The sequence below is a fragment of the Xiphophorus hellerii genome, chromosome 20 (genome assembly GCF_003331165.1).
Source record: "Xiphophorus hellerii strain 12219 chromosome 20, Xiphophorus_hellerii-4.1, whole genome shotgun sequence".
Classification (NCBI taxonomy): Eukaryota; Metazoa; Chordata; class Actinopteri; order Cyprinodontiformes; family Poeciliidae; genus Xiphophorus; species Xiphophorus hellerii.
In genome coordinates this window covers 22,647,176-22,665,514 of record NC_045691.1, presented here as the reverse complement: position 1 = coordinate 22,665,514, position 18,339 = coordinate 22,647,176, and the positions used below count along the sequence as shown (strand labels likewise).

General features: G+C 39.1%; 1 protein-coding gene across 5 annotated transcripts in view; it reads right to left on the bottom strand.

The window, feature by feature from the left end:
- LOC116710476 (arf-GAP with coiled-coil, ANK repeat and PH domain-containing protein 3-like) overlaps nt 1–18,108 on the bottom strand; it is a 58,046-nt gene extending 39,938 nt beyond the window's left edge. For 3 of the 5 annotated variants that reach the window (XM_032549545.1, XM_032549548.1, XM_032549549.1), the window contains exon 1: nt 17,848–18,107. In XM_032549545.1, coding sequence (XP_032405436.1) covers nt 17,848–17,894 — 47 coding nt within the window. In that variant the 5' untranslated portion in view covers nt 17,895–18,107. Of the gene's footprint in view, nt 1–17,847 lie in introns of all 5 variants that reach the window. The other 2 variants (XM_032549544.1, XM_032549546.1) reach the window with 1 other exon arrangement.
- Nucleotides 18,109–18,339: the final 231 nt, after the last annotated feature.

The window sequence follows — 18,339 nt, the reverse complement described above, 5'->3', positions numbered from 1 at the left end:
CACATGTAGCATTTTGTATGCATGCCAATGTTTGATACTGGTCTTACCTGAGCAGAGCAACTTTTTTCACATGTCATCTGGACGACTGATGGAAAACTACATGAATATGGTGAATTCAAACTTCCCTGCCTGCATTTTATTCTCTGTAGTTGTAATTCACCAAAACATGAAGGCAAGCTGACATTTAGAGAGAAAACACAGCATCTGTTTCCCACCAGCTGTCAGACCACCTACCACTTGTCCTCACTAAAATATAACATTCACCCAAATATGATTCATCTTTGTTATCGCTGCTCATTAGAAGCCATTCTGTAAATCACTCTTGGTGTAAACAAAACATTTCTAAATATTTCTAGTAATAAACGAAAGTCTTGGACGAGGAAAAGTCTTTTTCTGTCATTCCAGAGTGCATTCCAGCTGCAGGCCAACAGCAAGTGAGCTGGAAAACCTTCCGTGCATGGAGTGTGAAACAGACAGAAACCATTTTCCACTGATGTATTATTACCACAGCTAAGGCCAGGTGGAACTATTTTTTCCCCACTTGTAAATTACAACAATTTCTTTGCTTTCCAAAAGGAATGAGGAGGGGGCCGCTAAACAGGGTTTCACAGGAAGTCGCTCCACTAACTTAGAAAAATACAACCTGAGTTACATCATCATTTAGTGAATTTTTTTGCTTTGTCAGCAGAAGCTTTTTACATCTCAAACATGTCACAGAAACGGTACTGATTCCTTCAAAACTGCAGTTTTACAGTAAACACATGCCGTTTTGGTGACACATTTCTGCATCTTTGTAGACCTGTTTCGTCAGCAAAATATTTATACATGTCTGTATTTATTTAGCAAGAGCAAATGAGTAGAAGAATGCAGTTCTCATTCTTGACTGCAAAACTTGCAAGTCCATACTTATCCAGGATATTTTGAATCTGACAAAGAAAACAAGTCTGACGCCAAAGCGGTGTATCCTCTGTCTGCAGCATGAAATTAGTATCTGGACCTAAGCTGTTGGACTATTTAAGTCCAAACACAAATTCTTAATGTGAATCCACTGGTTCTTTACTCAAATGCATCAGACGTATTTGGTCCATCGCAAATTAAGTTTTGAGAAAGATTTCAAAGACAAAGTGATGACAAGATCACAAAACTGGCTGCAACACCCTCCGACTCTGAAACCAGCGTGTGACGCGAGTTAAGAAACTGTAGATAAAGAGAGCCCGCAGAGCTCTCACAAAAGAATGCGCTCGACAGGAAGCTTAAAAAAGGACAGCATAAAAGTGGGACTGTGCGCTCATCCCAATCCCTAACCTCTTTAACCTTCACTGATCTCCCAGCGGGGTGGAAGCACCAGCAGCACAGGGTGCGTGCACACAGATGCAGCCTGCATGTGAAAAGCAGAGGAGGAAGACCCCCTGTGACGTTTAAGCACTTTGTTCCCAGGACTCATTTTTCTTTTGTCCTTCTGTTCTTTTCAATATCGCAGAAAAAAAAAAAAATTAGGCTGACCAGGAAGACATTTAAAACAGCAACTAGAGGTTGTGCGTCCTCCACTGAGTCCAACATAATGAACATAGTGTCTTGGTTCCTTGCATTCTGATTAAACAGTTACTTCTTTTTGCTTATATACAAAGACGAGCAGCAGTATAGATGAGCTGCTAAATGAACAGTAGAAGGATGTAGTTGCTACAGCCAGAGATTATTCTGGAGTTTATAAATTGCTGTATTCTGTGCTGTTTTTAACATAGATGGGATGAGTCAGTCCTCCCACTCTGCAGCTTGTATCTTGGATGAGGAGAAATTTGCAAAAAACAAATTCCCAATTAATGCGAGTTTCCAGTTGCTTCGCAGAAGCGATGTATTCTCACTGTGTAGTGCACTCAATATTCTCACAATATAGAGATGAGTCAACAATATCAAATGATCTTGTTATTTGATGACTAACCAGGACACGCATCACAACCCCCACATGCCTGCAAGCGAGGAGCCAAAACCAGGAGAGAATCAAAATGAAAGTCAACGTTGTCCCTTTTGATATTATCCGTTTCCGGCGAAACAAGATTTCCTCGGCTCTGTGCGGTGAAACTGGCGGAAGAAGAGCTCATCACTGAAAGCGAAAGGAGACAGATGAGATTATGTCTTTAATCCATGCGGACAAAAGAACCTGTACACCAACCATTCTACTCTACACAGAATTTAGAGATTTCTGAAGGCAGCTAGATTTTAATAAGTGGTATCAGAGTAAATAGGGGGTCGAATACAAATGCACGCCTGGTCTACCAGCTATATTCATACTGTGTAAAAAAAAGCTACATTTAATTACAACGTGGAAAATAAACCTACATACCATTTGAACCAGTGAATAAATGTTCCATTGCAAGTCATGCAGCGTGTAATAATCTGCTCCCTGTCCTTTGTGTGTTTGGCCGGTGGCAGGGAGCTTGCCCGCAGCTGTGGTGCCACAGTTTGAGTCAATCTCAATAAATTACATCGCAGTTAGTGGCAACAACAGGAAAAAAAAAACTCAAGAGTTCATCACAGGAAGTAGAGGCTATCCCTAAATCTGGTGTGTGAAAAGCCCACATATCATTACGGTTATCATTATTACACCGTTTGGATAAAGAGACAGATTTACAGGTATGCATTCCTTGAGTCTTGCTGAGCATAATAGAGACACTGTGTCTGCTACAAGATGCAGGGTATGACATATTTCTTAAAGAATGTCTGGTACTGATAAGACTTGCTGTTCGTGTTACCCCTGAAACCCAAAACCACACCTATATGCATACACCAACACAAGCACAGCATTTACACACAGTAGTTAGTGAAGCTACTCACACACAAACACACACCTGGCTGACTGTCAAGGTCAGAAGTGTGATCAGACACAGCAACTGCAGGAACATCTGATGAGACCATGCAGATGCTTATTTAGCAGGGCTGTTTTGAGCCAATGTTTATTTTGACTTTCTCCATTAACTAAGTACTAATAAATTCCCCACAAAAGAGTTTTCTGGTTTAAATAAGCTTTTAAAGGCATGGGTGAAAATTTATATATTGATTTTAATTTGGTTTTATGAATACAAATCTGAAAATCATGGCCTGCATTTATATTCAGCCCCCTTGACTCTGATATTGCCAATGAAAGCCCAGTAAAAATGGATGTCACCTGCTTACTCATACCATAATAAAATGCAAAAGTGTTCAATTGGTTTGATTCCTTTTGCAAGGAAACCTATTTGATCCAGGCTGTCATGCAGGTTATCAGTGTATAAGTTTAGCAAGAGTAAAACTGTAAGTAAGAGTCTGCTAATATGAAATATGATCCATTACCCCACATTAAGAAAGCAGCACATTTTTTCTGTCAATCATAGAGTTTATATGTGACGCTGCATGCATGTCTGAGAGCAATCACTCTTAACATGTGGAGGTAAAGAGATCCCGCCTTGAAGCCAGCTGTGCACCAGAACAAAGAAGCAAGCTTTGCACAACAGCCAGATCTCGCTCTGTTGTCTTTGGCAGCGCTGGCTGAACATGGGGGGAATAAGACTCCTGCTGACACCGCAGTCAGATCTGCCAAACAGGGAACAACCACAGATTTACACTTCCATCCGTCGAAGAGGGTCCATCAATGTCAAACACTCACTGAGGTCTGGCAGTGTACAACACACCCACGCAAATCGATCACATGTTGGCCAAAAAGTGGCTTTTTTTTTAACCCCTCCAGGGGGTCTTTTTGTGGGCTCTAGAGTCCCTTTTCATGAAGTAGGCTGACAGAAAAGGGGGAAGGAGAGGGGGGAAGACATGCAGTAAACGTCGCCGGGTCCGGGAGTCGAACCCGCGACGGCCACGTCGAGGACTTGAGACCTCCAAATGTGGGTCGCGCTAACCCCTACGCCACCACGGCATGCCCGGCCAAAAAGTGGCTTTAAGTCTGGTTTGGTTTAATGTGGAATACTGATGTACAGTTTATGAATATATGCGGGGCTCTTATTGCACGCAAGTGTCACACAATATTGCAAATAAAGACTTTAAAATGATTTAACTGCTATCATAATAAACCAGCTCCAAATGCTGCGTTGGAATTGGTTTGCAGTGCATGTACTTGTGTGGTTTTCTTCTTTATGATATTTATTGATGGGAAAAAGGACAAATTAGCTCTACAGTGTCATACTTTTCAGGGTCATCCAGACCAACATGAAGCCTACCATTAAACCAGTGAATACCAGTGGTTGTAGAACCTCACATAAATATAAAATTAAAGCTGAAAAGAAAAATTGTTTGAAAAATACAAAATAAAACCACAATTTGTTGTACTTGACTTGGACTAGGGCCAGTTATAAGTATTCACTGCATATGTGTATTATTTGGTAATGACTAAAGAGTTTGCTGATGACCACCATCCCAGGAAACTCCGAAATTCCTGATCGGATAAAATACCATAGTGTGACTAACTTGAGTAAAGCAACAACATTTGTATTTTTTAGAAAATGGACCAGGTTATAGTTATTTTTCCATTTTTTCTATAAATCATACTATTTCTACAGCCAAAACAAGACAATTTTATGTCTTAAGGTACACGCATACTTGGGTGAACTGAAAACTTCAGTGCAATCAGTGAAAAGAAAACTTAATGAAATTATTGATGACAGATTGTAGGTATGGTTTCGCACACAGTTAAAAATGTGATTATGATCCACCATAGGGTAGACTGGAGATATTTTACTTTGTGACAGATGAGTGACTTTTCACACGCTGATAGAGAATATTTTGAGACAGCAAGGGGAAAGTTTTATGACAGTTGTTGCTTGAGGCAATATTCAAGCTGAGAACTGAAGCCAAAACTGAGTACCGAATAATTTTGTCTTCAACGTACAGAAAATACATCAGTTCGTCTATTAAATGCACTATATACAAAAATAATAGTTAAAGTGAGAAATATTCAACGTTTTGAATACAGATTGTGATATTTGGGAGTATTTCTGTTGAAAAAGACTTACAGTACCTTGTTCTTTGGGATTATCAAGTTTCTTTGGCAAATGTGAAATGGGCTTTCGTTAGCAGTTTTGGCTGAGGAAGAGACTTTTTTTATCATGTTAAATTATGTTCACTGACTTTTACAGAGCCAAGTGAGGCCCGCAGTGCTTCAGATGTTGTTTTGGGTTCATTCAGGAGGCCGACCATTGCTGGGAAGGTTCACATGTTCCATGTTTTCCTAATTTGTGGATAAATTGTGGTACATTGCAATCCCTAAATCTTGGAAGTAGCTTTGTCAGCTATTACAGATTGATAAATGTCAATCATTTTACTTCTCATTTATTCTCACATTTGCATTGTTTGGGACTGAAAGTGTTGCTCTTTGAGCTCTTTGAGGCTATATCTGGATGTGGCTAGTGAAGTTAAACTCATCCCCCCATCCCGCAAGAAAAAAAAAATTGGTTAATCTATCAATTTATGATTTACAATTAGTTTTTCAGACAAGGCCCAGTTAATTTGGCTTTTGTTTTTGCCATTAATAAATAAAACCATCATTTGAAGGCTGCATTTTGTATTTACTGAAGTTAACCTTGTCTAATATTAGCATCCGTTGGATGATCTGATGTAAGCGTGACAAAGCAGCAAAAGCAGAAGAACTCTGTAAATGAGGGGAAATACTTCTATAAGTTTCTATAAACATCTAACTTTCAGTTTCCTTGGAGTATAAACATAACATGTCACACATGTCCATTTCTTTTAGCTACTGGTCAGTGTGGTAGGTGAGGACCCAATTCCTCTCTCTGTTCACTCCAACCTTGAAAGGTCCCAGAAACCCTTTCTCGTATGCACTGCAGTGAAAGTAATGCCTTTATTCAGATTATTAGCCTCTGATGCAAAACAAACCACAAGTTGCCTTCACTGTGAAATTTCTAGTTCTGCTTGTTTCATGTGGCATTTAAAACGAGCACTGGCATAGCCAAAGAAGCTTCCTGTTCAGCTCGCTACATCTGTCTGCTCCACACTCCCATATGTGTGTGCGATTACACGCTGTAATTCCTGTTATACCACAGCCGTGCCTTAATATGTATATTTAACATGGCCATCCTTCCTTCCTGCTCCCAGACATAATGTCCATTATCGAGCCGTGACTGCGGTTCTGCTCTTCTGATTTCTTCCAGTTGTACGCAGTGGGAAATCCATCCAATAAACGAGAGGAAGCACTCCGATTTTTGTGTTTTTTCATTTGAGCGGATGCATGTGTGAGGGACTATGAGGGGGTGGGAGAGATGGATCCAAGAAAGTGTGGGACTGCTGACATAGCAGATGGGAATGTTTTCCTTTGGGTTCGGAGAATTCCGTAGAGATCTAAAGGCTGGATAACAGGAGAAGGATTGTGACTGGGAATCCGTCAGTTTCTAAGAGTGCAATCAGCATTGCTGTCTCCTCTTGTGTCTCTGAAGAAGATAAGCTTGTCAATGGCATTTTAGGTTAAGCGCTGCAGGAGTGTCTGGATTCAGCGAGGATCAGGTCTGGTGGGCTGCCAAACAATCGCCTGCATCAGCAGCCCATCATGAAACATTCAGTGATGGATGTTGTAACACAGAAAAGCAAGGATAGCAGAGGAAAAAAAAAAAACAAACAAAGAAGATGAAGTAAATCACAAAAACCCAAAAGAAGTCAGTTAACGGCGGTGTTTAGTAAACACCCTCAAAGCTCATGTCGCTGGTCCAGAAAATCTGACGCAAATTGGTTTAGCCTCCTCCAAATATGGCACCAAATACCGTTGAAGGCAAAAGGAACGTGGGTGGAGGAGGACGCAGAAGCGCCAAGGAGTGGATGAGTAAACAGGAAGAACAAACAACACATTAAAGATGAAAAATAACAGAAAATTGTGGTTCATGCAAATTAGAAGTGTTCAGGGAAACACAAAGGCAGAGAAAGTTGGGCTAAATCTGAACCAGATGACTAGGTGGATCCCAGATGTGCGCGAGCAAGAGTCAGCGCACACGATTCCTTCTGTCTATTTCACATGAAGTGAGTCAGAGTGGGGCGCAGGACTTCTTTATTGGTCACCTAAAAGAGCGGCACCTTCCATATAACAAGACAAATATCTTCTTCTCCTGCACGTTTAGGTGGACATGCACCATAAATAATGTAGTTTGTGATGCAAAGAGCATAATAATTTGCAAAATATATCAAGGGAATAGCTTTAAAGGCAATTAATCCTTCTCCTGGCCCGATTGGCCTTCATGGTCCACTCCTCTGATTCTTTTTATTTTATTTATTTATTATTTACCCCATCTTTCCTTCTCAGGCTTCCTCCCTCTTATAAACATCCTTCTATAATCCATATAAAGTACAATCTTTTCAGCTAAACGAGGCAAATGTGAAAAGTGACGGGTACATAGATCCCTCAGTCAGTAGCAACAAGGATATAGGAACAAAGGATCTCATACTTTCTCTTTTTGTTTTTTGGCCTTTTAGAACCAAACCAGTTTTTTTTTTGTATTGTGAGAAGGGCTTGTCAGCACCAGCTAATCCCCGCACTGTGAATAAATGACAAGCCACTTGTGGCTTACACATGTCTTTTTAGAGAAAAGGAACTAAAAGTATGCTACTAGAGATGGACCAAAAGTCCAAAATGTATTCTTGATTTCAGTTTTTGTAAAGTTATAAGTGTAATGATCTGCAGGCTATGATTTTTTTCCTCCAGTCCGTTTCCCACAGTTGATACTCTTCTTCAGAAGTGGCTGACACTAAATGATCTAAAATCGAGTCTTCTTTACTCAGTAGGTGCATTCACACTTCAGTGTTGATGTTACCAAAACCTGGTAACTGCTAAACTATGTTGAATTAACTGATCGTAAAACAATTGGAAACATGAGGTCACTGGTCAAGCTTAAACTAGTCCAAATTAGGTCTAAGTGCATCTCTCGCCATTAAGTCACATTGATATCAAAAGAGAAATGCCTGTTACTAAATACTGTAGACCAGAATCAAAAACACCAAATGGGTCCATGATTATTATTCAGGCTGGGTTGTATTTATATTGCTTAAAAACTAGCATAATTGTGTACCCACACCAAAACTAGCTAAAATACACCGCAGTAAAAGTTCTATATTTTCTTACAAATAACCCCAATTCTGAGTTCATCTTTAATGAAGTTATTTTGATAACTAAAACTAAGACTGTCAACTCACTGATCTTTTCACCATGCATAACATGACGAGAAATTCATTAAGGTATATTAACTTTATGCATGTATGTATACATTCAACCATATCTAAAAAGGTTTATCCAAGTATGTCTTAATAGTCTATGTGACAGTTTTATTAATTACAACTGTGTCTGGTCCTGTAGATACCTCTCCCTGTAATGATGTAATGAAATCATGATGTGATTTCATTACATCTACATGGGGGTGTGAACTCTACCGAGCTCAAACTTATGTTTTGAAGGCTTCGTCTCTGTGAAACTCAAGAAAAGATTTGTCAGCAAAGATTCATCACCTATAGTACAAAGGCATGGGACCAACCCAAAATATAAGCAAAAATATGGGTTTGAAATAGGGCTGGGACTTTACCATGTTAATGTAGATTAATTAATTACATAAATGTTAACACAATTAATCACATTTTTCCTCATATGGCAAGGTTTGCGTCAAGAAAATGATTTGATGGAATGCTTTTGATGTGTGCAAGTTCTGCAAAAACGAGTTGGTGTATTACTGGAACTATTCAGGCCTAAAATACCATCTCATTGCAAAACAGCAAGCAGAGACGTAACCATTGTTAATGTTAGCCGTTCACAGTTAATATTTCTAATGAAGTATTTTTTTCAAAGAAGTTACATGAGTGATCAGGTGTTCCTGAAACACTTCAAAGCTGAATGGTTACAACACTTTGCACCAACTGAATGGCTCAATAACGTTCAATTAGTTAAAAGCAATAAATATCTTTGTTGTCAAACTGACACGTTAGTTAATCAATATATTTGGCACCAATTTTAAATTGGTTAATTAACCCTACAATTACCTCGATGAACAATTTTAAGCGTGCCCCACCACTAGTTGGATCAGACAAAAAAAAATCCAGTGTAAAAGCTGATTGTGTCAGCATTAAGAAAGAAAAATGTGGGCAATTTAGTATCAAGATTTTATTTGAATCTCAAATTTTCCTAACTGCTGAAATTTTGTTAAAATTTTCTGAAAGAGCAGATGGATGAATGTAAATAACAGAGAATGAAAGTTATTCAATTGGCTTTATTTTTCACCAGGTTCATATAAAATCCATTACAAACTCATTTGAAATATCTTTCTTTGATGTTAATTGTAAAACCTGGTGAAAATTTCTGAGTAAAAAACATTTTCTAGATTCAGTATTAGTCTTAAATAAGGGTATATTTAATGGGATTAGCATACATTTGAAGGTTACAAAGCATTCAGTGTTTCTTAGTGAGAGCAGGCTGAGTAAACAGACTGCTACTAAAGATCAATACGATTGTTACATGCAGAACTGGCAGGGCCAGTAGGACATGTGCCCCACCTAACACTTCAAAATCACACATAAAAACACTAAGACAATAAAAAAGACAAAAACAAAATTGAAGTTCTATTGTCATCTTATTTTATGAAATACCACAGAGGACCATTAAAAGAAGAAAACACACCACATTAAATAAGCTTTTGGTTGCTCATGTTACTTTCTACACAGCAGGAAAGAATTCAGACGTCTGGGACTAAATTAGCCTTTCGAGCATCAATAATAATCGGGAAATAAGTAAAAAGCACAACTTGAAGATATGCATAAGTTTGTTGAATACTGTTAAGTCAAATGCTGGGCTAGCTATCTCTGGACTGGTTATATGTGTCAACACATGCATTCTTTTTGTAAAAAAAAGGTTGAATTTTCTGTTTTTACAGAAAGTGATGAAATGAGTTTTCTTGGACTGCATGATGTATAAAATAACGAAGAGCTGTACTACAGATAGCTGAAAAAAGCTAATGAGTGTTTCTTCAACAAGTTGTTTGGAAAAAAAACATTGCCTGATGTGGAAACAGGAGGACCACCCGTCACTCTTATTAAGGTAGCTGTATTTTAAAACTAGTTTGCAGCCTTAACCAGGCTGGCTGACTGGGTAGGTAGTAATTTCAAGTAACTTATTAACCTTCTAATTCCACATTAATATATGTGGGCACTCTACACAGTGCAGAATGACAGAAGAGAATATTATTCTGCATAATCAGAATTTGAAAATTACAGTACATCAAACCCTGCATTCCTGCAGAGTATGGATAGAAAAACTACACTGAAGTTATTGGGTTTAAGAAGCTGATAGTGTGTGAGCTTTAATAGGTTGTGTAGGCTGCTTTCTTGATTTAATCAGTGTCAGATAATCTTGTTTTATACACGGCTACCACACCAAGCCCCCTCTGCCATTACATGCAGCAGGGTGGAAGAAAATCTGCTGCAGCATGCATTCAGAGGGACGGCCCACGTGCTGGAGCGATGCTCTCTCATGGACATGACAACCTATATGTTGGCCGAGAAATGGAGGTAAAGGAATGAACAGCAGGGACAAAGAGGACAGGAACACAAACTAGATAAAGCAACTACTCACTACTGAATAATGTAAATACATTTTACATTTTTAAATTATGGTATCAGGCATCTCAGTGAGCACGCTGTATCCCTGAGATGAAAGCAGAATCCCAAGCAGGAAACCCAGGTTTGTGAGCACAGCTGTAATCTGTGCACTCTCTGCTTCAAAGTAAACAAATGCTTTAACCACCACACAAACCACAGCTGGAGAAAAGAGTCTTCATGAGAAAGATGTGTGAAGAATCTTTCGTCTACTTCCTGCTCATTTTTGCCTCAAATCACATGGGGACATTCTTAAGGGTACGCTTGAGATATGCAACCATCCATTTAATAAAACGTTTTTATTTTTTTTAACAATTTGAATAATAATCTGAACCTACCTATGGACTTTGCTTCCTTCTTTCCGTCCTTACTTCCTTCTGAGTATTTAGTTCACCTTAAAAATATCTGCTATAAATTCAAAGTGAACTCACAGTGAGGGTTTTTAATGTTTTAAAATTGGCATAAAGGAGCGAGGGCTCCTTTGAACGTTGAGTGTGGAGAAGCTAGGAATTTTTAGAAGAAATTTTGCAGGGAACCTGCAGGACGTGCATTTTTTAAAATCCTTTACAGGAATAATTTTTCATGCTCCTGACGTGAAGCGATGAAACTCTCCACTAAAGCTTAGACTTTTACACTCTCAATGGGAGCTGAAATATTTATGTGAATGTATGGGTGCTGGGAAAATTGATACAGTATTTATGGGGCAGCACATCTATGTTATCTCTTAAGTAAAACCTTATCAATAAAATGAGTTAAGGTCTCTAAGCTGCCATACATGTTGCTCCTGGTGGTCCAGACAATGCCGATTTTAAAACTGCTATTTAAAAAGTTGTAATTATTCAAAGACAATATTTATCACCTGCACATTTTTTGAAGTATAATAAAAACTGTAAAATTAATCTATGACAGTGCTTTCCAGTCCTGGTCTTCGAGGAATGCTCGCTTCAGAGGCTTCCCTGCTTTACCACGTGTGATTCAGGTGACTGCAGTTTAGCAAACACCTGTCAATTGGAATCACATGGGCTGAAGCGAAGAAAAGCCTAAAACATGCATGGCAGCGTGCCTTTATGAAAAAAACTAAAATAAAATAATGTGTTTGGCACATCAAAAAGTATGTTGAACCTGAAAATGTATCATACTGCAGCCTATGTCATCAGATTTTGCTTTTTACAGGTGCTGGAATTGAACAGAAATCCACCTTAAATGGTTTTAGGGAGATATTGTAAAGTAAATAGGGGTTGTTTGAAACATTTGTGCAGTGCAACAGTAAACAGTAAAAAAAATTACTATAAATAGTTCAGCCAGTCAGTGGTCTAAATACTTTGTCTAAATCCTCAAATCCATTCATTTATTATTCTAGTTGACACTCTATGCAGCATCTGAGTCAAACCTGACCAGCTTAAAAAACACATTTGTCATGAAAGTCAGCTTAAAGCTTTGCCATAATATTACATATTGAGTACTCTGGAATTAAACCTGCTGAAATAGATTCTGTGTGTGTATGGGACCAGATCTGGGCTTTAACACAGCCTTCCTTCCTCTACCTTCAATGAAAATGATTTTGCCATAACAAACAGAGACTTTAATATAAATCAGGAACTTCTACATGCGGAGCATTACTGACTGCAGGAAACCAGCCAGGCGCATATTCAGCACTATGTGTGCACATCTGCTGCGTGCATGGGTGCATTACCAGAAGTGCTCGGGAAAGAGTATCATGACATTATCATCTTAATGGGAGTGGTTTGGAATCTGTCTAAACATTTTGACAAGCCACCGATGCTGCAGACAGGATCTAATGCTGCTGAAGTTTAAAGGTTCACATGCTGCTCTGGAGGACGTCTGCTCCACATTCACAAACACACAGTCCGGCCAAGGTCCTTTGGACAACTTTAATCAAATTCAACATGTCGATGCGCTTTCTCGGCGCCAATAAATGCAAGGACGATCCTGTGCCCTCCAATTTCAAACCTCTCCCACCGGCGCACGCCGCTAGCAGCTGTGTGTGAACAGATACGAGTCTCATTCTGTCTCCCTCCCTCAGTGAGACTAATGGACAGGTACTCTCCATCCCTGCCAATGCCAGTGGTCACGCTTTGGAAATGGCAGACCCACTTTCCTGCCCCTGCTTGGAAAACACAGCAGGATGTATATTTTACACACTTCACACACAGCTGACCAAAAAAAAAAAAAGGATCCACTAAATCAGACCGGCAGGGAGACAGAATGTGTGAAGAAGAAAGATTTGAGGTGATGGTGATAATGATGCAGGTAGGAAATAAATATCCAGACACTTAAAAGAAACCAGGCTAGCAGACAGACATTTAAAGGCGCTTTAATATGCCACTAAAGGGAGATGTAATATTAAAGTAATGGAGAAAATCTCACATAAAACCACCCAAATGGCTTCTTTTTACAAGACACAGTTAAGTCTTTAGCCAAGCATAATCCAGTGGTGAGTCATACAAACTGAATTTTTTTTAATTACTATCATTTACTAAACAATATGAAGGCATTCAATTATTCAAGCTATTCCAAAAGTAATATTTTCATCACCAACCTTAAGCTTAATACCAACTGGGTCCTATTTAAAGGCCCAAGAAAACGGGCAGAGACGAGCTGAAAGTTATAGTTTGTTGTTAAGATCTGTAAACTGTCAGCTGTACACACAGTAAACTAAACAACACCTAGCAGGAGTCGGCAGCTGCTGTCCCACGTTCAGCTTCTCAATTTGTTTTCAGTAACCATTCAACACAGATGGCCCAACACACCTACACACACATGCTGTTATTACTGACTGGATTTTTAAAAAAATGACTAAATCTACTACATTTAACGTAATTATATAATATCTATTGGCATCCAGGGTAAAAAGTTAAAAAAAATCTTAAAATAATATCATTTTTATCAAAGTACCACAATTTAGACATTTTGCTCAAGTTCTATAACAAGGTGTGGTAAAATGTAGAACTGTAGTATAAGATCAGTACTATAATACACTACTACGACTAATATGAAGACTTAACAGCTTTGTTTGTCATTTTTTCAGCTATTTTTAGCAATTTAATTATATAAAGTTAAAGAAAATACCCATTTCCCAGCTTGTGATGTAGCACACATATCTGCCTTAAAACTATTATTTCAGGTAACGCAGAAAGAAATGCACACTTCTTTGGTCTCTGAGAGAAGAACACAGTAAGTTAGCTATTTATTATATCAATCGAAAAATCAAATCAAAGTTTACTTGTATAGCACCTTTCAGCAGCAAGGCAGTTCAAGGTGCTTTACATAATAAAAACATAAAAGTACAAGGTTATAAAGAAAACACCATACAAGTCAACAACAGTATCAAAAAGATTCTTGAAAAGAAAGCCGGAAAAAACTGATGTAAGAAACTAAAAGGAACCAAAACCGCTGTTCATTCAGACTGTGAGAGCAAGACTTTGAGCAGATAACAGGAAGACTATGAAGAATCCAGCTAGAGTTCTCCGTTTTATTCTCTTGAGCTTTCAACCTCTCTCAACTCTCTCTCTCTATCATAAAAATATGCTGAAATTTGGAAATATTGGCAGCCTTTCGGAAACGTCATGTGTTAACAATCTATATTCCCTAAAGAGTACAAACAGACACTATATTGGAGTACTGCTAGCCACGCCAACTATTTTAAATGCTAATACAAAATGCTAAAGACCGCTACGAACGTTATCTGTAATAATTTTGTCTTTGTTCTAAAAAGTAGTCCCTTTTTTTGCCAGGAGTGCCAATAAATGTAGAGCATGCTGCAGAGTGACTCTCCCCTGACACTTCTTTTGGATCGGAAAGCGACAGAAAAGAAATGACACAAAAACTGATTCTCTTGTCTCTGCAGCCCTTCTCCTCCTTCATTCTTAAATCTCCTGCCCTCCTTTCCCCAGCTCTCAGTTGTCTGTCTTTCGGCAGCTGCTGGTCGGCTACAGCTCCCACCCACCATGTGCGTATTAATAGACTCATCACAAAGATTCAGTCAATGAAATGTCCCAATTTTAACTGTGAATGGCTCAGTCGACACATTATATAATGCCGCTTGTTCTTGTCGGTATAATTATGCTTTACAGAAACGCTCTACGGAAGTATCGCTGCTGTATTTTAGCTGGAGCCCAAAATATGAGGACAGTCCTGTTTGTGTTGCCCACTCTACAGCCATTCTGTGCTTACAGTGATAGCCGAGACAAAATTTGTCTCATGCATTTATGAGTTTACTGAAGCACATGGACGGCCTACTCTTAAAAGCGTAGTGCTAAACTTCTGGGTATCTCAAGCAAAATCATATTACAATGGTTTGGTGACGACAGAACTGAGGGACACAGTTCGAGGGAATCTTTTCAAAACAGAATGAATGCAGCGGATGACTGCTGAATAAGGGGCATGGCACAATAAAGAAAACAGGAACAAAAAGATGTCTGTTATGAGTACGCAGTCCTAACTAAAATGCTCCTAAGTCATCTTCTCGTTCTGCACACACAACTACTGCACACATACAAGTTCAGACCTGCAGCATCAGGGTGCAGCTCTTTAAACTTCACGAGGAGGAAGACAGACAGGACCGGTTCTCGGCTTCTTTAATTTCGCGTTTCCCCAGAGTGACACAACGAGACAAAAGGAGAAAGAAGAAAGTTGGATGCGAGTAAAAAAAAAATTCTATAAATATAATAGAAAGTTTTGCAGCAGCTGACTTTATTTACCTGGTTGTGTCACGCAGCACTTAAAAACAGGCCGGCTGCTGTTTTTAGAACAAGTATTCCTTTTAAAAAGATTAAAAGATTTTTTTTTTTTTCTGGGATTATGGAGATTTTGTGAAACCATTTTACGGCCGAGTTTAAACTCTTAATGGTCCAGAGTTTCTTCACTCTCACTGAACTTACTTCCCAAGGTATTTGTTCAACTAAAGACGCTATTTGGACAATTCTGGTTTCGGACTGTACGTGTTGAACCACAACATCCTGACATCTAACAAGTGAAGCATTTTTCTTTGGAAGCTGGGTTTTTTTTTTTCATATCTGCACAAGATATGAAAAAAAATATATTTTTTTATCAAGGCTGTGAGTCTTGATATAGCTCACAGCCTGATTTGTTTTTCCAGACTTGCATACAGCACCTTGAAAAAATATTCAAACCTCTTGAACTTTTTCTAATTTTGTCACATTATGACTACAAACTTTACCGGTTTTTATGCGATAGATCAACTCAAAGAGTTCTATAATTCTCTAATTATTTGTTGGTTTATGTGGACAGGCCTGTTTTGGCAGTTGTGCCATAATCTTTTCATATTTAGATGATGAACTGAACTAAACTCTATAATCTTGATTTCACCAAAACTTGGGCGATTTTTTTTTTTTATAACCTAACTCTGCTTTAAACTTATTCACAACTTTTTCTGATCTGTCTCATGTGTTCCTTAGTCTCTGTTAAGCTTTTCTTGTTTTCTCGCTTTCTCTAATAAATCTGTAAGGCCTTCACAGAACAGCTGCTTTTACACTGAAAAAAAACTGGAACAGGCTTTTACAGATGTGACTTTTGAAAACCGAGAAGGATTTTGTTCCAGGGTATTAGAGTAAAAGGGGCCGATTACAAATGCTTCTCAGATTTTTATTAGCAAAAAATCTGAAAACCATGCAAGATTGTCCTTACTCTTCACTGTTATGCTCTACTTTGTGTTGGTCAATCACAACAAAAGCAGAAAAATTCATAACTGTTTTTGGTTGCACCATGACAAAATCTGAAAAAGTGACGTTTGCCAGCACTGCAGTGTTTTAAAGTGGATATTCAGTCAAAAACAGGAAACTGGAATCATAAGACTCTCTTGCTTTATCAGGTGAACAATCATTACATCATAAAAAATAAATCAAAACCAGGATTTAACTTTATAATAGGGCCAAATTATTGTATTTTATTACCATATTACTTATTTAAGGTCTCATAAATGTAAACGATGTCAGATTGCTCACCAACTTCATTATAATTATGGTACTGTACATGCTACTGTGATCCAGTGAAGCAACCACATCGGTTTCCTTTGGCTTTTGTGGAATTTTCCAAATACTCTCTTCACAAGAATATGGGAAAGTACAGCAGTAGCGGGGAAAACAAGGAAGTGCTCTGCTTCTTTCCTTGAACTGCTGTCTGAGTCATCCATAAACACTCAAGAAAGACTGAAGCAGCAGGTTGGACATCTGCCTCCGTAATTTGCTCTATAGATTACAAGTCACAAAACGAGAAAGCAAGTAGAAACAATTGCTGGAGATCAAGACAGCAAACTGGCAGCAGACGCTGATCTGCAGAGATAAAAGATGGAGGGAAAAATGCAACAAAACAGTGTGATTCGAAAAAAATCTTTTCAGGAAGAACAGATGTATCTGGGGATAAACTGGAGCTACATGGCCTGCTCGGTTCTCCACATTTTCCTCGCTGGACCCCACAGACTGGCACGTGGATTGAGACAGCTGGGAGTGATGGAGGTGAACATCTGGATGTGTGCCTGGCTGCTAGATGAGCTCCATTCCCGCTGCCTCTTTCAGCCTGGCCGCCAGTGCTGCCGCTGCCAGAGCATCTACCCTTCCTTCAATCAGTCCAGACTTAACACAGTTTCTGACCGCAACCTTCAGCATGAACAAGACGAAAGGACTGCACCCACACCGTATACCACGCTGCAACACTCTCACACAGCAGGATCTGCTCATGCTGTCACAATGAATGAGTCCCACATATCACAGCATTATGTACAGGCTGAAGGAGGGTCACTGCAATTTGATTTTGCGTGTAAGCAACATGGATCCTGTCTGTGTCTGGCCATTTATGAGAATTTACGTTCTCATAAATTCTGAGCTAATTTGCCCACATTCAAACAACAGACCACAGAAGACACCACAGCCACTAAGAGCATTCCAACAAACACATCATAAGTTAATATGAATTCTGCATAGTCTTATTTTGACGTTTTCAGCCAAGGCCTGAAAATCTGATCAGAAGGACACATAGGAAACAGACATATGGACAGAAGAAACGCCATCTTATTGTTGCACATGTGAGAGGCATCCTTTCATTCTAATTCTTGAAAGCACTACATTTAAAAAAAAAACAACAACAAAAACAACCACGCGTGATATGATTTTTTTTTTTTTTAACTCAGTCATACAAAAGAAGGTGCGCCTTTTTTTTGCGCACCGCTGAGATGTACCCTGTGATGTGGAGTCTTACCTGAATCTGGGCGAATCTTTTATACATTCTTCAAAGTCCACCGTCATTTTTGCTGTTGTGATCTTGTATTCCCACTTCAATTTGCAAATGTCATTGCCCACGGAGGGATGTCGCCTTGACCGTAAAGGATGGTGACGGGTATATCCCCCCCTGACGCGCAGCAGCAGCAGCAGTGTGTCGCTTCTCGCCCGGTGGCACCGTGACACAAAATGCGAGCTGAAGCAATGCGCGGCGCGGCGCGGCAGGCGGAGATACTACTACACTGCTGCTGCCGCTGCCGAGGAGGGAGAGGGGCGTAGCCGCAACACAGAGCCTGAAAGAGGAGGGGAGAGAGTCCAACAGATACAACCTACCCTAACAAGGATGGCAGGAGTCGTGGTGGAAAGGTAGAACCTTTATTATTAATAATACAAAAATAATAATAATAATAATTATTATTATTATTATTATAGATTCTGACTACTAAGTAAAAGTGGTACAAAATATGAAACT